At 37.8% G+C, this 21,469-nt stretch overlaps 2 protein-coding genes across 5 annotated transcripts in view; both read left to right on the top strand.

Moving 5' to 3' along the window:
* The first annotated feature begins 412 nt into the window (after positions 1 to 412).
* LOC110380614 (phosphorylase b kinase gamma catalytic chain, liver/testis isoform) lies at positions 413 to 19,228 on the top strand. Of its 3 annotated transcripts, none has more exons than XM_064040472.1 (12): positions 413 to 826; positions 1,262 to 1,441; positions 1,892 to 2,024; positions 4,861 to 5,012; positions 5,722 to 5,812; positions 6,894 to 6,923; positions 7,303 to 7,409; positions 7,817 to 7,914; positions 8,453 to 8,536; positions 16,446 to 16,607; positions 17,069 to 17,261; positions 17,551 to 19,228. In XM_064040472.1, the coding sequence occupies exons 2-11, from the start codon at positions 1,381 to 1,383 to the stop codon at positions 17,201 to 17,203; spliced, it is 1,053 nt and encodes a 350-aa protein (XP_063896542.1). In that variant the 5' UTR covers positions 413 to 826; positions 1,262 to 1,380; the 3' UTR covers positions 17,204 to 17,261; positions 17,551 to 19,228. The 3 variants fall into 3 exon arrangements, with proteins under 3 accessions (XP_063896542.1, XP_063896541.1, XP_063896540.1); XM_064040470.1 differs by having other exon boundaries at positions 416 to 826; positions 1,262 to 1,437; XM_064040471.1 differs by lacking the exon at positions 8,453 to 8,536 and having other exon boundaries at positions 415 to 826; positions 1,262 to 1,437.
* A 975-nt stretch (positions 19,229 to 20,203) lies between these two features.
* LOC110380620 (max-binding protein MNT) overlaps positions 20,204 to 21,469 on the top strand; it is a 30,564-nt gene continuing 29,298 nt past the window's right edge. Inside the window, exon 1 of one of the 2 annotated variants that reach the window (XM_021340650.3) lies at positions 20,204 to 20,363. Coding sequence is in view for 1 of the 2 variants with exons in the window: in XM_021340652.3 (XP_021196327.3) it covers positions 20,294 to 20,363 (70 nt within the window). In the remaining variant the exon portion in view is untranslated. The remainder of the gene's footprint in view (positions 20,364 to 21,469) is intronic. The other variant, XM_021340652.3, reaches the window with a different exon arrangement.

Raw genomic sequence — 21,469 nt, 5'->3', positions numbered from 1 at the left:
TATTAAAACGACGTCTAAGAATACATAAAATAGTTTTTTTCCCGAAGATTAAATTATTTATTTGTTACAAATATCGGTTGCAAAATCAATATATTATAGTAATAGCACTTAACTTTAGTCAAGACATCGACTTCGGGAGCAGTATTCCATTTTTTTTTATATTTTGCATATTTTTTGTTCAAAGCTTTTGAATATAAGTCGTTTCTTTCTGTTTATGGCGTAGGGTATATAGTCGAGTAGACAGGGTTCGAATAATATCCGACTTCGATTGTTAGCACATGCATGATTGTTCAAATCGGTTCAATAATTTCGGAGCCTTTATGGCGCAAACGAACAAACAAAAAAATGTTATAGAAGGTAGATGTCTCTGTGGTTCATACTTTCATTTTAGCATAGACAAACTAAACTTGTTACTGTCAAAAGTCAATGTCATTATGTCATTTTAATTTTGTGACAGACGGAGTTCACAATTCTGTGATTTTGGTTACGCTTAATTTTTGATAATTGATGATTTATCTAAGTTTATCGGCATCGGTCCTAACCTTCGGCGAAAAGGTTTCATATATTTCTATTAAAAATATTGCTATTCCAAGTTTTTAGTTTTAAGATTAAGTGAAATTGGAAGAAGTGTTCCGTCAGTTGTTCACTTCACAACAATAACCTTTCGTCATTGTGGATAGGCTAATTACGTATAATTAGTACACGAAAACATCATAACAGCGACAGTGAACGCGATGGCTAAGGAGGAAGACGACGACAATTTGCCCGACAAAGATGCGGCTAAAGAATTCTACGCGAGATACGAACCGAAAGAAATAATAGGCAGGTGAGGAATTAATTGCGGCGCTCCTATTGTCTATTGTGATGTTTGATCACTTGCGCTAGTGCCAATTTTTAAGGAACTAGGGAATTATTTAAAGAGTTTGGCCATCATTACAAGTGTTGTTACTCATAAGTCTTCTGGATGACCTTGGGATCAAACCGTTGACTTCCTTTGACAATTTTATATTTTACAGTGCAGTACATTGAACTGTTACAGTTGAAAAACTCGATTCTGTATCAAATAGAGTCTTGACCTCTTTAATTGGCCTCCAAAACTTGTTTATTTTGGTAAACAAATTACTTAATTAAATTATTTAACTAAATATAAACTAAATAAATTAGTTTCAGTGAACAGCCAATAAGTGCTAAAATGTATTTTTTAATTTAATATTTTACTCCTACTGTCATGATAAATACTAACAATGTGGTAATCTCCCAGGGGTATAAGTTCAACAGTAAGAAGATGTATAGAGAAGGAGACAGGGCGGGAGTATGCAGCCAAGATCATAGACTTGAGTCAGGAGTCCCAGGATGGAGTAGACACGCATACCATGAGAGATGCCACGCGGCAAGAGATACACATACTGCGGATGGTTGCCGGACACCCTTATATTAGTGAGTGAGTTGCTGGCTCTTTACCACACAAATGACTCAATTATTCTTGTCATCTCAGCAAATAATAAAAGCAATTCAAGAAAGAAAAACATTGCCCTAATACCTAAACATTACTTTAAAAGTTTTATTATATTAGCTAAGCTATGGGTCTTAAAATATTTGAATAGTTATTTAATCAAAACATATATCATAACTTTGAAACTATTTTTGTGTGTTTGTATACTCTGCTGTCTGTTCTCAAACTATTGAACCTCTTTGAAAAATGTTTTCACTGTTAGGAAGCTACACTATCCCCAAGTACCATAAGCTATTTCATTCACTATACAGGCAGAAGTTCAAGCACACAGGTGAAACTGTAAGAAAAAGCTAGCTACTAATAAAAACAATAAAAACTTAATCCGCACTTTAATTGAGTACCAGAACAAATGACCTGAAGTACTGCTATTGGTTACAGTCGAGCTGCAGGACGTGTTTGAGTCAGAGACGTTCATATTCTTAGTGTTTGAGCTGTGCAAGAATGGAGAGCTGTTTGACTACCTCACGTCCGTGGTCACGCTGTCCGAGAAGAAGACTAGATATATTATGAGGTATACTGTTTTTATTACTTATTTAATAACATGTTAAAATAACATTAAATCTGAAACAAAACGCATACAATATTTATACCTATTTCAATTTTCTACTTAATGCCTTTAAATATTGCAAAATTGTGTGTTGCTCAATATCATGAATTTAAGTACAAAAATGTATGCGGGCTGCATACATTTTCTAAAAAATATAATAAATTCTAGCAACTATGAGTATAAAGTTCACACAACTGTAATTTTCCTATAATTATAAGAGTTCAAATAAAACAATGTCGTGATAGCTATCACGTGCATATCACAATAAGGAAGCAATATTAGAAAAGCTTAAACATGCAAATACAAACATTTATTAGTCTATTGTCTTTGCTACAAACGTTTATATGTTATCAAAGCAAATGCAACTCGTATCTTAGAGAACTGTTCGTAGAATGCACTTATCTAAATTAATTTGCCGCATCTACTATAAATTGCCGTTCAATATTTATTTGAAGACTGACGCAAAACTACGCGCTATTCTCTCATTGTTACACCCGTATGTGGGTTTTAGATAATACTTTAAATAGGCCATTTGAAATTGTATTAAAATTAGCCGTGATATTTACTCGGCACACTTGGTTGGCTTATTTCAAGGGCGGCGTATTGTGCATCGTGGCTTAAAGTACGGGTCATTGGGCATCGGCTTCGCTTATCACAAAGTTTATGGGGTTGCCATATGTCAAGTGTCGATTCTGGATTTAAAACACGTGATACTACCTACATAATTATTAACTAGCTTTATACTTTAATCTTGCTACTATCAATCTGTATGCAGTTAAACAATAATTACGGAATTAAAATTCGTGATTGAATGTATAATTTTGTATGTAAATCCTGATTTCAAGTTATATTATTTCCGTATTGTTTATTAAATCAGACGTTAAAATAGCTAAGAATAGACTAGGTGGGAACTATGCAGGTTGCATTCGCATTTTAACTTCCGCAATGTTGATAAAGCATCACTATTTATTTCGTAGATTTTTTTGTATGTACAGTTTTTCGTGTACAAAATTGTATTCTCCATAATTTCAACTTTTGTGAATATTATCTTACATTTTAGAACATTACAACAAGAGGTTCCTTTGTGGTTCCTGCGTAATTTTTTATCATTTCGCGAAGGCGACTTTATCGCAAGCGACACAAAGCGGATAATTATAGCAAGCCGGTGTTTGTAGGTGGTATGCGGGGGTAATGAGTGTGACCTACTTCGCGAAATAGCTCTTCAATTGCCTATAGCTGAGATTTTTTACGACTGTTAGGAACTATATTTGCTGTTTGTTATGTCTTAGTTTGATGTTATTATGTGGGATCTTGGACCACATCAACATTCATTTAAGAGCCCAGCTCTTGTCGGTGCAGCTCCTTCCATTTACGCCTTATCTAGCGCCAACTCCTGAACTTCCTTATACGTCGCAACCTTCACCCTTCCTCTCTTTCCTTGGACCACAATGTAACATTAATCCTCAGGACCCGCAACTCTTTGAAAGAGAAGAGAACTTTTGCCCAGCTTTGAAAATAAAATGCTTCAAAGACTGGACGAATTACCTACTCATTTAATTATGTGTATATTTTCTTGAGCGTATGTAAAAAAAACACGCCCCTTAACGACATGCCGAATTTATCAGAACCGGGTCGAGGTTCATTGCCAAATTATTCTTATCTCTTACCGTTACTTATAAAGTAAACTAGGAAATCGATGTGTAGTGTCATTTGTTGTTGGTTTGTATTAAGTAGGTACTTGGATGCCCAGGAAGGGGGCTGGTCGCGATAACCGTTATTTACAATAAGATAATTAATATTCTTCTAATTCCAAAATTGTATCGGATATACGATATCGATGATGTTTTTGTAGTATAAAACTAGCAAGGATTATTTCAGACGAATATTTCGGCTGCGGTTAGCCTTTTACATCCTGCATAACAAGCAAACGTTGACCCTCAAGTAAAGTCCGGCAGAGCATTTACTAACATACACAACTATATGTAAATAACACGCATATACATCGTCATTCTAATTATTTTATCTGTGTGTGTGAGGCGTGTGCACAGATAACCACTGGGATTCGCGTAAATTATTCGTTGCACGGATAACCCAGTGTTGACTTAACTTCTGCGCTGTCATATTCTCCTGGTACTTTCAGTCACAGTGTGAATCATTATTTTTTAAATAATAAATTCTGTGCTTTTCGAAAATGGCATTAAGTGTGTGCTACAAAATAGACATTGAGGAGAAATGCTTGAAACAAAAGGAATTTATCGCGTGTGTTGAGTTTGTAATTAATTATTACAAAGTAGTTGTAGACGCTTTGTTTAGTAAATATTTGAGGTAAACAATGTTTTCCAAATTTTTTACTATTTTATCTGGGATACCTACATTTTGTTCTTACCATATTTTTAGTATTTACTAATAGGCTACCTACTTTCCTAACGTCTGTAATCTCTTTGTTTGGTGTGTAATATTAGTTTATATGAAGACGAGTTTTGTCCGTCCGTGGCCTCGTAACACCCAAACGGATGAACCTGTTTGAATGGCGCATTTTTTTGGCTTTGACTAGCTTTTTACTCTAATTGAGATGTTTCTTAGCATAAATCTATGAATATGAAAATAAAACTGCGAAAGTTTTCAGATTATGGGGGGATCTGGGATTGCTTATTCAAAAAATGTATATGTTTCTTCGTATGTGTTACACGTCATATTAGATATACCGGTCTTAACTCTCTCTCTATACATATATCAAACACTGCATAGTAGACAATTACCAGGAAATCATAAGCTCAAACGTGCTCGAAATTGATTGCAGACAAGTCCTCGAAGGCGTCCGGCACGTGCATAGCAAGTGCATCGTGCACAGAGATCTGAAGCCTGAGAACATCCTGCTGGATGACCAGCTCAACGTCAAGATCACCGACTTTGGCTTCGCTAAGGTGCTGAAGGATGGGGAGAAATTATTTGGTAAGGACTCGTATTAAAAAACTGGGTTCAGGGGTTTTGTGGGCAGGCTCTGCGACGGCTTACTTCTGCCAACGTCATGATTGCCTGGTGCTTTTGTTGCAACTTGAAAGAGTTCTCGTACTTGAACTTCATAATATTGTGGTATTAATAATACCAAAAAATAATTCCTAAGTGTGCCATTTATTTATTTCTTCTGAGTCCTGTCTTAATTTTACTACATACAAATGACAGGAAATAAACAGAAAGTAACGCATATACCAACTGCATATTGCGACATAGACAGGGCCGGTGCTACGCAGTCACGGTCTACGACACAACTACGCTCGTCGCATCTAGTCTTACATCTGGTTCTAAGACAATACCCAGTAGTTTCACCTCGGGAACAAAAGCCATTGTTGTTTTATGCTGCCCTGGTACTGTGGTATAAAATCTACTCAATATCTTTTGCTGTATATCGGGTTATTATGGGTTCAATCGCAAATCATTTGAGATATAAGATCTATTTACATTATGTATTTAATTGATAATGGTCTGTTGGGCCCTTATAACCTTAGCTGCAGCCCGAAAAAGCGCACCCATAAGTAGTTCCGCCCCTGATTAGAAAATCAGACCCTTCTGGGTGGGTCTATGGCTGTAAATAGCATTATTAGGAGAATATTGCTGTGAAACTATAGTTTAGTATTGTAGAATGTTCTGTGTATGATTTCAGAGCTTTGCGGTACTCCAGGCTACTTGGCCCCGGAGACACTGAAGGCGAATATGTTTGACGATGCACCTGGCTACGGCAAGGAAGTTGATATGTAAGTACACTAAACAAATCCTACTAATATTAAATAATCCTAATAATATTATAAAAGCGAGAGTTTGTAAGGATGTGTGTGTATGTTTTGTTGGCATACTCAAAGAAGATTAAATATTTGACAATTTCTATTTAAATCTTAAAAATCAGCTATAGATCTAAATTCATGAAAGTGAGTGGAGGCAGGCCAACATTTTATGTGCTGAAAATACCGATTTTCAATTGGGTTGTCCTCTCGACTGGCTCAATGGTGCACATTTTTTTTCATCTTGATTGAAAAAATGCATTTAAATGAATGGTACAAATTCCTTTATTGGGCAATTTGACCTAGACGTTCCGCTCTAATACTCACACGCGTGTTTTATTACATCTGCAAAAATATCGAATATACATTTTGCCAAAAATATTGCAGTTATAATTTAAAGACTGATTTAGTATAACTGTCATTTCGCCGTTCCTTTTGAATCTGTTTTTCATCTTATGTATATTTAAATGTTGGTAAAATACCAATCAGTTCCGTCAAAATGATCTTTAATCGTTTGACCTTCTTATATAATAACTTGAAATTGCGCAAACTGATATCTGAATGATGAGTTAAACGCATAAGCGATTATGTTCAGAGACAATAATACAAATTATTACAAAGTATCTTTCAGTAGACTAAAGTTTATCGTACACACCCACTTATTTGCGTAATTATTATTGTCTAAATACAAAATAATACTTTCATCATCTGTGAAAAGTCCAACTATTTAGCTATCACTGTTGTCGGTATCTCATATACATCCTGGTCACTGACGGACAATAATAGAGCAAAATAGGGTTCCATGGTTCCCATTTAGTACGAAACTCGGAGTATTTTGTAAATACTCCATGAAAGTTTTTTTTGTTTCTCCACTTTCTCCTTAAATCTGTTTTTAATCTTAATTCTTTCGTATGACTTAATGCATATTTATTTTCTGTGACATAGTAACTATTGATGATGTCAACATAATACCAAATTACCCATGTTTACTATTTACTTACTTAATATATAATCTTGTTTACAACAGTTTAACAAGAAATTCGTGTTATCATTTCAGATGGGCGTGTGGAGTCATCATGTTTACATTGTAAGTTTTATTTTGATTAGCTGGAAACTGACATAATTTGATACAACAATACCTAGATAAACTTATTTGTTTTATAACCTAGAATTTAGATCCTCTTCCTCAAGTTAAATCTAGAACACTTAAATTAGTGACAAAAGAAAAGTGGGTCTTTCCAAATCTTGTTCTTCTCTTGCGATTAAATAACTTTGACATGTTGATGATGATGACATCCAGTTAACTCTCATAATATTTTTTTATGATTTTTGATCTTGAACATCGTTTTCCAAAACATAATTTTAATTTACAATATTACCAGTGTGCCTAATACACAAGACACTTATATTTTAATATGTACAGCAATAAATACCCAAATAAATTGTTAATTTGAACAATATTTCAGACTAGTTGGTTGTCCTCCGTTCTGGCATCGCAAGCAGATGGTGATGCTACGGAACATCATGGAGGGAAAGTATTCCTTCACCAGTCCCGAGTGGGCGGACATCTCAGGTATGCTACATTATATTAGCAGCTGTTTATTTTATGTTAAATCTTAGGTGGAAATGGCCCGAGGAATATGGACTTAAATTTTAAGGCACAGAGTTTCTATTCATATCGCAATTTTAATATAAACGTAAAAATATGAGTTTCATTTCTTCTGTGACATGAACTTACTTTGATATTTCAGAATTGTTTTTACTCTTAGCATTTCTATCCCTCCCATTACACATTCTGTAAGTGCTCACAGTGTAAATGGCATAAAAATAATTTTTCACAAATGTGTTTTGTGGTCATTTCTCATATAATTAACAACTTCCATTTGATGTTCTCATATTACGTCAACGAATAACTTAGAACCCATTTTTTATAGCTCTTCATTTAAAACAATTAGTAATTCAATCGCATACCGATTACAGACGACCCAAAAGACCTTATTAGGCGACTTCTGGTGGTGGAACCAAGCGAAAGGCTTGATATTATCCAGGCGCTCAACCATCCCTTCTTCAACACTATGGTGAGTGCTCTTTCAATTTATGTTGCCCTAGTACTTATTGGTATATTGAATAAAAAATCTTTTAAAACGCCTTAACTTACTATATATACAAAATACTTCTTAAAAGTCGATTTTGTTATAATTTAATCGACTATTTCTGATTTCTTTTGCTTTACTACTTTATTTGAAATAAGCTTATTTGACTAATAAATCATCAGAAGAAGTACAGCAGTTGTTATTACTAATTTTACAATTTACTTCTATGTGCACCAAAACAGTGCATGACGCACTGTAAAGCTTTAATTCTTTTATTTTTTTGCTTCTTTTTTATGTGTTCCTAGTTGATAACCCACGATAAGAATGATTTTTTAAACCGTGAACACTATTTACCCTACTGCCAAGAAGGGTAATCAATATGTTTTTTATTCATCATCTGGAAAAAATGAAATTAAACAAAACAAAATATGGGGATAAATCTCCAACAACTAGGAACACATAAAGCCAAAGCGATTATGTTGATACACAATACAACTAGTACATATTTCTGCGTCCCTGGTAGTTATGGGATCAAGACATGATGCCGCTCAAGAAATCCTTGTCCAGCACCAGCCGTCGGATGTCTAGGATCGAGCAATTGACTATGGTAATTTTGTTGTAACTAACTTTTTAATATGGGATTACGGTTGAAATAAATATGTATGTATGTCTTTGAAACTTATGTTTCCCGTGTGAACTTTAGATGGGTGAAATACGCATGCTTTTGTATTGTTTTAGTAAATATGTCTGTCTTTTTAAATTATAACAACTACGTTTTTGTTATGGTGTAAAATTACTCTTATACGTCTAGTTTTTTGTGAGATTTGAACGTATCTTATACCTATATCAAAAAGGATGTTAAGTAGTAATTACTATTGCCAAAACCGGATGATGTAATTAACTAAAATTCCACAAAATCGTTCTACAAAGCTATTATACCGTCATCCATTATTTGTTGCAACATTGAAACATGTAAATACCACATATTGTAACTATCTATTACAATAATTAAGAAGCAAGTTAGTCAGACAGGTCCTTTAGTATGTATTTAACATAGAAAGTGGTCTATTAACATTAGATGTCGGTATGTAAAATAATTTTACTGTTTGTGTACAATGGGAATTGTTTGTGAGGTCCTAAATTTTTGAAGCTTGGGGGTACCTATTTGCACTCACCACACACACACACACACACAAACACAAAACAATGCTTCTATGGCCTTACTTTTTATTTCGCATGTTTGCATGTCTGTTGCAATATCTGGTTGAAATGTTCTTGCACTTCTGTTTGAATGTCCGAGTTTGTATGTCGAAAAAAAATGAACATGGTAGCCTGGGTTATTCGTAAAATAGTAAATCTCCGAAACTATGAATACTTACTTTAAATAAATAGTTAAGAGCGTGTACGCTCGGCGCGCGATGTCAACTTTAGGTAATTCAACGCAAAAAACCGCGCAGACTAGCGTCGCGGCTGTGTGCGTGCCTATCATACTTCACGTATAGTCACACAAACCATTTTGATCCTTTCGAGTGAAATTGGTAGAACAAAAAATATATTATTTAGTAAATAGTTAATAGCGGGAAAATAGTGTAAGTCTATGGATGTCTAAAATATAAAAGCATGAAAATAAGTCGTTAATACTTACACTCTTTTGCAAAAAAATCGGGCACCTATGAAAACCTTGGTTTTGAGGACTTTCTGTATATTATACATACAATTTTCAACAGTACTAAATAGTCGACTGATGATTAATGACAATGTTAAGAGTTTCTGTATTTTAACCGATTTCAAAAAAAGAAAGGAGGAGGTTTCAATTAGATTGTTTTGTGATTGTTCTCAATTTGATTGTTCTCGATTTCTCAAAGACGCCTGGACCGATTTGAAAAATTGATTGTTTATATGAATGGTCCAGTCCATCCAGACCGAAAAATTGTGGTCAAATAACAACAATTGCCGGAAAGCCAAATATTGGTGAAGAGCTTGGGTTTACCATTGCAAATAAAGTTTTAAGTTATCTATCCTATATGCTTCAAAAGTTATTCGAGATCAAAAGTCAAAATTTGGGTACATCCAAAATGAAAAAAAAAAAAAATTATAGCTCGATTGGTAACAGACATCTGCAATAAGTGATTTCTAGCCTAAGGAGTCCGCCATATGGATTTAGACTCGCGACACATTTTTTCGAGTTATTCATAGCAAGCCCTTTCATTTGATACCCATATCGTAGGAATGCATTAAAACATTTTTTCTCCATCTTGGGTATACCGCCATATTGGATATAGAATCATACATTGTCATTAAAACTGAACATTCAAACAAAATTTCAACTCAATCGATAAAAAAAAATATCCTTCAAAATTGAGCTTTAAATAAAATAGTAATGTATCAAGATTTGTTGGTCGCGCTTGAAATGTACTCTATATTCGGTATCCACGGCAGAGGTTATTCACCCTACGCGATGTGACGGAGCGACACGTCCTCTCTCTGTGAAGCCTTGCGGCGGTCTGGTTTGAGTTGACTCGCGTGCAGCGTTTTATAGTAGTTTTTAAATAATTTATAAAAAAATAAAAACGAGAGATTAAATTATAATATAAAGTTTATGTTTTAAAGAAAGAGTTATATTACTATAGTAAATAATTGTTATATTAAATTAAGTAAGATAGATAGGTAAAAAAAGCATTTGAAATTCACAATTTTTCACATTGTTAAAATATTTTTTTCTGAAAGATAGAGACCTAAATCAAAAAATGTTTTCAACTAACTATAGGCATGGGGATTTCGTCTATGAGTAAAAAAATAAATATGATTAGATTTGCCACTGTTTTCACATGAATTTAAGCTTCGAAATAGACGCTGAACGGGAATTTTATAAAACATCTGTTACGTTATAGGGGTTTTAAGTATTTAAACTACACAAATTGAAATTTATGTTCAATTATGTTCAGACTTCATGGTCATATCCTCTTTTCTATTTTTATTTTTCTTCCTGCCATGACGGGTTTCGCTTTTGTTTTCACTTCTCTTTGGGAAAGTCAAAAAATTGGTATCGCCCGCGGTTCGTCGCGCGATAAAAATAAGAAAAACTCATAAAAGCCTCGCTAGAAGTGCTGTTCGTTAGTGCCTCGACAACCCGGACTCGTGAAAAGGACAATACAAAGCAAGTGCAGAGAAAGTGTCCCGCTGGCCGGCCGGCATTCGAGCGCCCCGTCGTCGGCAGACGCCTTCCTGTCCACTTCCCTGTTTCCCGGGTAAGTTTGCCTTTTTCACCTACATTGAGGGTCACGGGGTTTCAACGGGGACTTCAACGGAGTTTGCAGTAAAGCCAGCAATTTCTCCAGCGAGGCCCATCCATTCATCTTTTGGTGCCTCCTGTGAGGACGAATTTCCTCACAAATCCTCGTAAATACTAATATTTCTTAGTAATATTTTCTCAAAATAATATTTCCTATCGAGTTTTCGATCTGTTCCACTCGCAAAACTTCTTATACCTAAGAGTATTGTTGCTGCATTCGCCGTTGATCTCTTATAAGTAGTTCGTAGTGACAGTTGTGCTCGAAGGATTTTATTTTACTTATAAACCAATCAGTTAACCTTTTCTTTCTTCATTCAGTAGTCTCTGAGCAAGATGGAAGTAGAATTGAAATCGTTGATTAAAGAACGCGAGTATGCGTTCAAAAACATGCAAATTATTTACGACTTAGTTAAAAGTTGCCAAGAAAGTAAAGCAAAAATATCTACTTTCAAGGCCAGATATAAGTCAATAGAAAAAATTCGCGATACTTATGTTGAAGTCTGTAAACAAATTAATAAAATACAATTAAAAATTAATCCGCAGTTCGTAATTGATGATCACGTGTTGTTGTCGTTTGACGAGTTATATTACGCGGCCGTTGAGTTTGCCGATTCGCTTGACTCTAGTACGTGTGCGCCATTGGCAGTAGCATCTGGTACACAATCATCGATTGCTGCTGTAAAGCTACCTAAGTTGCAAATTCCAAAATTCGATGGCCAGATTGAAAACTGGCAGACGTTTAAAGATAGCTACGAGCCATTAGTGCATAATAACGCCTCGTTATCCGATATCGAAAAATTTCATTATCTAATTCCGTGCTTGTCCGGCAGTGCGTTGTCGCTCACGAAAGGCGTTCCTATTACATCAGCGAATTACGCTGTCGTATATAACGCGCTCATCGATAGGTTCGACAGCAAGCGCATTCTCGCGACAACTTATTTAGAGAAATTATTTACAGTATCCCCAATTCAGAAACCATCGTTATCGAATCTATCCGAATTAACCAATACACTGTATGAAAGTGTCAATGCTCTTCGTGCTCTAAATATTAATGATCTAAGTGAATTTATTTTATTTTACATTGCGTCTCGACCTCTTGACTTTGACACTAGGCGAAGGTTCGAGTTAGAGAATAAGGACGAACTTCCCACGTTCAATAACTTTCTGGCTTATTTACAAAATTATATAAAAGTTCTGGAAGTAAGTCAGCCACCCGCGTTAGCTTGCTCTTCTAATTTTAATAAATCTATCGTTCGGATTAATAAGGTCGAAAATCATGATCGTCCGCGAACGTCATTAATTTCCTTAAATATTAAGCAACCTACCTCAAATAATACCAAGTCAGACCAGATAATATGTGTTTGTTGCAATGAAAGTCATTCTGTGTACCGTTGCGGAAAAATGCATTCAATGTCGGTTGATCAACGCAGAACATTAGTCAAAGATTTGCGTCTGTGTTCTAACTGTTTGCGTCCTGGTCACGATAATGATAATTGCAAATCGAAGTCGTTTTGCTACATTTGTAACCAAAACCATAATACGCTGTTGCATATCGAACGTCAAAATTCAGTAACAGATTCGGGTGATTCCAACGTGACTGACGAAGCGGGTTCAAGCACTACGCTTACCTGCGCCTCTAAGTCAGCTGACCCATCTAAGGGTATGAAGATATTAGGCACTGCTGTAGTGCGGTTGCGTCACTCAGATGGTTCTATGCAGTATGCTCGTGCGCTCATCGACAGCGGGTCGATGGATTCGTTGATCACAAATGAGTGCGCACGCAGATTAGGTTTGCGGATTAGAAAATGTAACTTAACCGTGTCTGGGCTTGGTCAAAATTTCGTTAATATCAAGGGTCACACTGTTGGTTCGATAATACCTCGGTTGAGTGAGTCACCACAGTTTGACATTTCTTTGGTAGTTTTACCAAAGATTGCGGGAATGATGCCTTCGTCATCGCTGCCGATGTACGTCAAGGATCATTTCGCACACTTAGATCTCGCCGACTGCGATTTCTATAAATCGGGTCCGATCGATCTACTATTAGGTGTTGAGTGTTTTGACCAGATATATACTGGCTCTCGTTACACTCCCGGTCCCGGGTTACCTTGCGCGTTATCGAGTGTATTCGGCTGGGTGATAACAGGTCAGTTTCTTCATGACACGTCAACTCGTACACCAGATCACTCCGTTACGTCACTCGTCGCGTTATCCAGTGCGCTCGACGATACCGTTCAACGGTTCTGGGAGTCTGAGGAGCCGTCGAAATGTAAAATTTCCGGCCCTAAAGACGAAGTTCACGAAGTTTGTGAACAGAAATCCGGTACACATCATGCTCCGGAGGATAGGTATTTAGTTCCTTTGATGTTAAAGGATAATGCCCCTTCCCTTGGCGATTCTTCTCGCCACGCTTTAAAGCGATTTCTCAACCTAGAGAAACGTTTATGTACTCGACCTGAGTTTAAAACGGAATATCAGGATTCCATGGAGCAGTACAAAGACTTGGGACGTATGCAGCCTATTGATTCTTTGTCTACTGCTCAGTATCTTATTCCGCATCACTGCGTCGTGCGTCCAGAAAGGACTACGACACGACTGCGTGTAGTCTTCGACGCCAGTAGTCGGACTACGAATAATTACTCGCTGAACAATATTGTTCATACAGGACCTAAACTTCAAGTCGATAAAGTCGATTTAGTTACAAAGTTTCGCCTTTATAAAATTGTTCTTACAGCTGATGTTTCTCCTGTTTGTAAAATGGACAGGCAGATTCTGATCAGGCCTGAAGAGAGGTGCTATCAACATATCCTATGGCGAGACAGTCCTACCGAAGCTCTCGTAGAATATGAGCTCAACATAGTTGCTTATAAAGTAACTAGTTCGCCTTATTTATCTTGGGATGATGCTATTTCTCAACATTTAGCCAAACAATGGCATTTGCCTGCCGCGAATTTATTAAGTTTAAAAAATATAGTCTTACCGCGGCTTGTGATACCTCCAGATCTTATTGATATCTATTTAGTAGGATTTTGTGTCGGTTCGTTAAATGGATATAGGTGCTGCATGTATTCATGCGCTGTTACATGTATGAATTCTACTGTAACGCATCTATTGATAGAAAAGTCTAGAGTGGCTCCTTTGAAGCCGACTACAGTGAATAGGCTCGAGCTAAGCGCTGCGGTGCTTCTAGCGCGTGTGCTATCTCACATGTATAATCTGTTTAAGGATAAAATTCCTATTCAAACTAATCGTGCTCATTCTTATAGCAGTAGTACGCTCTCTTGGATTAATACTGATCCTCATTTACAAAAAATGCATGTAGCTAATCGTGAAATCGTTATCACAGATAACTTACATTCTCGTCAAGTTCAAGATGTAATTGCAACTTTAATTTCTAGATATTCCAATTATATAAAACTTCAAGGAACCTTAGTCTGGTGGTTTCATATTATATCGAATTTTAAACGTCCCAAACAAAATTGGGACACTTTTCCTCTTTCTAGCACTGAACTTAATGAGTCGTTGAGAACTTTGGTGCAGTATACTCAATGTCAATATCTGACAACAGAATTTAATCAAGTTCTTGATAAGCAACAATGTTCCAAATCTATTCAAAAGTTTTCATCGTTTATAGATGAGGAAGGTTTGTTGCGAGTGGGGGGACGCATTGATAAGGCTAACTTACTCACAGCTACGTTACACCCTCTTCTTTTACCTAAACTAAGTCCACTATTTCGAATGATAGTTGGACATTTTCATTTAAAGTATTTTCACTGCGGTCCTAGAACGTTGCGATCGTTGATTCAACATAATTTCTGGATAATCGGATTTGTTCCTCGTCGCGATATGTCTTATTATGTTCTAACCGATTGTCGTACAAATTTCGTAGGCGCGAATAAATGTCTCAAAGAGTTCGTTAATGAACTTTATAAAAATAAATCTGCTATAGTATACGATGGCTTAGCTTGTCATCAAATCGTCTTTTGGCGAGCTTGGCAACGTGATTATCGTCACACACTTCAACAAAAGAACAAATGGTTTCAAACCGCGCCTAATTTAAAAGTTAACGATTTAGTCATCGTCAACGAACCAAATCTTCCACCTTTGCTCTGGAGATCGGCTCTTATAGAACAAGTGCACCCAGGTGCTGATAATATTGTTAGAGTTGTTACTCTCCGAGCTGCTAATGGCAAGACGCTTCGACGACCTATCGTCAGGGTCTGCCTTTTACCAATTCATTAATTTATGTTAGATATAATTCGAGCAATATCGATCTCAGTAATTTATATCGTATTGCTCATTCTTAGAAGTTAAGTTTTAGTTTAACATACATATATTTTTCGAGCATAGCTTTCGTTGCGTTCGACTTATCCGTGAAACCCATGTGGCTTTCAAGTGGGGGGAAATGTTCAGACTTCATGGTCATATCCTCTTTTCTATTTTTATTTTTCTTCCTGCCATGACGGGTTTCGCTTTTGTTTTCACTTCTCTTTGGGAAAGTCAAAAAATTGGTATCGCCCGCGGTTCGTCGCGCGATAAAAATAAGAAAAACTCATAAAAGCCTCGCTAGAAGTGCTGTTCGTTAGTGCCTCGACAACCCGGACTCGTGAAAAGGACAATACAAAGCAAGTGCAGAGAAAGTGTCCCGCTGGCCGGCCGGCATTCGAGCGCCCCGTCGTCGGCAGACGCCTTCCTGTCCACTTCCCTGTTTCCCGGGTAAGTTTGCCTTTTTCACCTACATTGAGGGTCACGGGGTTTCAACGGGGACTTCAACGGAGTTTGCAGTAAAGCCAGCAATTTCTCCAGCGAGGCCCATCCAAATTAACTATATAGATAGTGAAATTACCTTGCGTTATTAAAAAATAACATAGTTATAGGATAAGTAGTTACTGAGAAACAGTGGTTTGAAAAGTACCATTTTAGGCCAAATGGCGCGCGGTTGACGTACACGCTCTTAAGCTCCTTGACAATGTCTACCGATGATGACGTATGACGATTTTCATGAAAAATTTTTAATGCGCCCTAATTTCAGCCACCGTGTTGAAACGGTAGCGAATTGTCAAATAATGTCTACTTTATTTTTCATGCGCAATTTTAGTAACCAGTTTTTTTTGCAGTCACTACGATTTTGCAAAATTGAGAGTCCGTCTACTTACATCTGTATCATAGTTTCGGAGACCCACTACCCTCTTATTGGTTATGTATAAAAAATGTATATGTGCAGGCTATAAAGAGCAGCGGGTTCAACGCCCGCGCGAAGTTGCGCGTGGCATTAGCGTGTGTCCGCGCGGCCGTGCGCCTGCGCCGCCTGCCGCACACCGCGGCGCGCGCGCTGCCGCTCGCCGACGCGCTGCGCGACCCCTACACCATGCGCATGCTCAGGAAGGTAACCACAACGCACTTATGCACTCCTGGTAATTGAACCAGTCCGCATATTTTGCAAAACTGTCAAATTTCTAATTTATTACTGTCAAATTCACAGGCTTTTGTAATGTTTATTTGAAAAACTATATTCAGTACTTCAAAAAATTGAAAAGATAAGTTCTAAGATCGTAAAGAGGTAGGAGATCGTAGAGGAGACTTTGAATAATTGAAGAACACATGAAATTTCGCAGTTTCGAAAAAATACTTTCTTTCTAGGTAGTTTTTCGCAAAGGGGGAACGTCTCCTCTATCTCAAGAGGAAAGTTAAGGTCTTATCTAAATAATAACCTGAGAAGCTGGGGCGTGTGGCAGTTTTTCCCTTGCTGATAATTAAGCCCACTATTCATTTCAAGTGGGCTAGCATTGATTACACAATCTTTATACGTACTTTCTTGAACTAAAATCTACATTAAATTGATTTCAGGTGATAGACGGCTGCGCGTTCCGAGTATACGGCCACTGGGTGAAGAAGGGCGAGGGTCAGAACCGAGCCGCCCTGTTCGAGAACACGCCTAAGACCGAACTGAAGAGTTTGTACGTCAGCAACCTCAGCCGATAGCCGCCCCGACCGCTATGTCGGGAGACATCCTTGCCGTTGCTGCGATCCTGGTATATTGGTGAGCTTTTCATTTTACCTGAAAACTTTGAGCGTTAGAAAATTGCTCGTATTCGATGTCCGATGCTCGTACAGTCAAAAAATTATTATTTTCTGGAAAATGCAAATAAGTCAAAATTCTGGCCTAGAAGTTTTCTTTTTTTTCTATAAAAAAAATATTTCGATTATAGAGAGTTGAGAGAAAATGTCAACTATTATTATAAAGTTCAGAAATAAAATAAAATTCACAAGCTTGTTTATTAGAATAGACAGAACTATGTTTAATTCATAATTTTCTCCTCCTTCCCCAGAAGCACTTCACGTACCAGGGTAGCAGAATATTGGAAGACGTGTTCTTCAAACAAGCTGAAGCCACGTGCCAGCGAGTGACGTAGGTTAGTCGTAGTCACAGTATGTAGTATCGAACTACATCGGTACACTAGTTTAATTGTCTACCTGTATTATTGTATGGCCATCGACTACCGATTCACGTAGTCAATAGTGTAAATTATAAATTACATTTGGAAATTATAATAGTACAAGAATTTAATGTATAGCAATAATCGTTGCTGTGATGACGAATTAATTATTTCTTGTGTTAGACGTTAATTTTTTCTCACTATGTTAAGGTCCACATTAGCATTAATTTAGTATTATTAAAGTCCTGTATAAATATTGTAATGATCAAATTAGTTCACGTTATGTTTTTAATAAATGATAATAGACACTGAATTTTTCATAGACGAAACCATACGATGTAATTCGTATGAAATATAGCAATATTGTGTCCGTACGTTATGTTCTAGCGACACAGATGTTTAGTCTATAAAAATATCACAATAAGGTGCCTTCTGAGTTCTTGGTGCGAAATTTTATATCGTTTAATATATTTAATTTGAAAGTGTGAACGTAACGAATAGCTCATAATTAGTATCCACGAGCGAGCGTTCTATCGATAACTTTATGGGATATTTTTATATTGGAAATTGACGATAAGTTAGTTACAGCCTATTTATCGTCCCACTGCTGGGCACAGGCCTCCTCTCACACGGAGAAGGACGATAAAAGACATAGAAAAATATGAAATTGACGAATAGATAATTATGACGAGAATGAGTTTTAGTACTCCCATTGAAATAGGGGTGCGGTGTTTTTGACTCTGCAACGTCTAAGACTAGCAAAAGTTTTTATGTATTGTAATTCAATAATTCAATGACACACATGTCCAAATTATATGTATTTGTATTCAAAATTCTAGTAATTTCTTGTCTTTTATACGATATTTTATTCATTTGAATTATTGCTTTCGACTCAGTAACTCTACAATTAATATTAAGTCATCATTCGTTGTTTTAAACCGGCAATAAAAATCCAATATGTATTTAATTTACCTTTGGATATACAAAATGGACGTTCGCATCAAAAAACTCGAAAATAAACTAGTTTTTTTTTTATCTGTCTGACTTTTTTGTATGTATGTCCAAATAGGATTCTGCTTATTATCTCCGTGGAAGGAATGTTGTATTTAAATTATTACCTATATTATATAATGTGTATTTATTTATTTATGTGTATAAGTAATAGTCATTTTATTTGTATTTCTATCATACTTAGCCGCAATACTTATAAGATCCGATCACCAAAAATAGTTTTGATCTATTTATACTATGTAAGTAACTAAATGATTGTAGCTAGATATTAGAAATTAAAAATATATATTTTTTGTACTGAAAACCTTTTTCCGCAAGTAGAGTGAAATATTTATTGAACTTTAAAATGTAAAAAGTCTTTTTCTGCGTTTTTGATTGTGCTTTTTCTCCACTAAGGAAAATAATTTCCTTTACACTTATGAAATAAAATGTGGAATTAGTATGTTATTCTGTGATGAGTCGTAGTTCCACAGGTCTTCATCAAAGACAGCTTCTCAATTAGTTATCACAATACCTACATGTTTTATCCATTTTAGAAGAATAAATTTATTTAAAACTATCTCTTTTGAAGTTTTTTTACTCTGTCCTACTACCAACCATTTTGCTAGTTATCACGCCGGTGTCTCACCTCATTCTACGATGCCTATTCAGAACTGGCAATGATCTATGATAATTTGGTGGAAAAAGTTATACTTTCATAATGTATTTTTATTTAAAATAAATGATCCCACGTACAAAATAATATTGCTGTACTTACAACACGACACATAATAATTTATGTAATACGTATTATAAAAATACAACGACTTTCCTGGAATTGTTCCAAAAAATGCCGAACATTTTCCTTTAGCGCGTCGTCATAATTTCTCCCTTTAGTGTAAACGTAACGTTCGCGCAAGCCACGTAATTGTGCGCTTGTTTACAACTCACTAACTTTTATGAAGACCATTTTAGATCCACCGCAAACAATATAGAGTTCATTTCACCTCTCTGCGTAAAAATCCTTTGTTAGCCGAAATTGTGAATGAATGGGTTCCGTCCCTTCCGACAACACTTTCAATAATAAATGCACCTTTTTCAACTTCAATAAAAACGTTGTCAAAGTTACAAGTATACGCAATCATACAAGTCGGAAAACCTTAGTGCCCAAAGATAGTCCATAAAAATACAATGAACCTAACAAGTTGTTAAGTCCGCGATAACTGAGGAAGTGAAAGTCTGCCGGAGTTACGCACGTGCGCCACTCGGAGAGCGCTCTAAGTAGGTGACGCAGTAATGCAGGCACTACTTTATTTTGTGCAAATAACGTTCAGGACAATTTTTATCAGGAACTAGCGACGAATACACAGGAAAAGTATTAGATAAACAAAGCTAGAGTGTGCCGCGTCACCGGCTAGCGGGCGGGGGCATGCATTCGATCGCTGCAATGGCATCGATCGCGCACGCCCCGTGCCGCCGGCCGCGGGCCGCGCGCCCATTGGTCGGCGCCGCGCGTCACGTGACCGCCGCGCCGGCCGCCCATTGGCGCGGCGGCGGCGGCCACGTGAGCGGCCGCGGCGCGCGTGGCAGTCGCGGCGTGACAGCGGGCGCGCCTGTACCGCGCGGCCGTGCCGCCCGTGTCGACATGAGCCTCCTCGACACGCTGCTCGAGGCGGCGCGCTTCATCGAGCTGCAGGAGCGGCGCCGCCAGGCCGGTGAGTAGCGAGTGTCCAGCAGTGCCCCGGCCGCCGCCGCCGCCGCTCTCGCCGGCACGCGTCACGAGTGAAACCGGTCCCTGGGCGTGCGCCGATTCGCGAGCGTCCAGTCGCCGGCGCGCCGGTGCAGCGAGCCGACGCCCGACGCTCTTGACCTTGAACAGCACGCAGCCGCACCGCCCCCTCCCCCCACGCGCTCCCGGCCTCGCCCCACGTAAACAAAGGAAGCCTGAAATTTACTCGTCGCCGCTGACGCCACGCACCGCACGCCGCACGTCCACTCCGTTTACGATTACTGCCAGTTCGTTTACGATACGATCCCTTGCTCCCCGCCGTTATCTGTCGTGTTCGGCTGTGTTCGTAATATCGTACGAGTGCACGCGCTCTAGAATGTTTTTATCCGCGCATGCAAAAACAAGACAGAAAAAGCCACGCGTTCCAAACAATCTCTCATAACGTATTTTCCTAGTTAGAGTGGGCGTTAGGTACGCGGTCTGTGCAATGTATACGTGGAGCGGGTTAGTCAACATAACGCATGACGCATTGCTTTGGCCGAGGCAGGCAGGGGGCGCTCGAGAGTTCGGTCAGCTGATCGACGCGTGTGCCGGCCGCGGCGGGGAGCGGGGCGCGGGGGCGACGTGTGCACACGCATCGCGAGGCACGGCCAATGCGCTTCACTATATGCATTTTAAAGTAATTTTAACTCCACATCCTCTCGAAGTGTGTAGACACATAGGTTTTCAAATGTTTACCTCAAGAAAAACTAGCACAAGGCACGGTTGCGTAACGGTGCGTGCGTTAGTATCTACCTCATAGACACCTATTGTTCTTACTACTCGATGAACGCATTGTCTTATTGTGCATTATCGAATCTGGTGGCTCACGCCTTCGTACGTACACCCGCAGACAGCTCTCACATGTGCCGCTTCTAGCACTAATCATATGAGCAGTTCTATGCATTTGTGTCTCTTTAATATTTCCACAGAAATTCTAAAAGTTGTCACACCAAAATCATTATCCGAATGCGTTGCTAATACCATTTTGTAAACAAACAATTATTATCTTATCGCGCTAATTAACGTGGTTCGCAGTGATTAAATAACCGC

This window comes from Helicoverpa armigera, chromosome 22, assembly GCF_030705265.1.
Source record: "Helicoverpa armigera isolate CAAS_96S chromosome 22, ASM3070526v1, whole genome shotgun sequence".
NCBI lineage: Eukaryota > Metazoa > Arthropoda > Insecta > Lepidoptera > Noctuidae > Helicoverpa > Helicoverpa armigera.
This window is presented reverse-complemented; position numbering and strand designations above follow the sequence as displayed.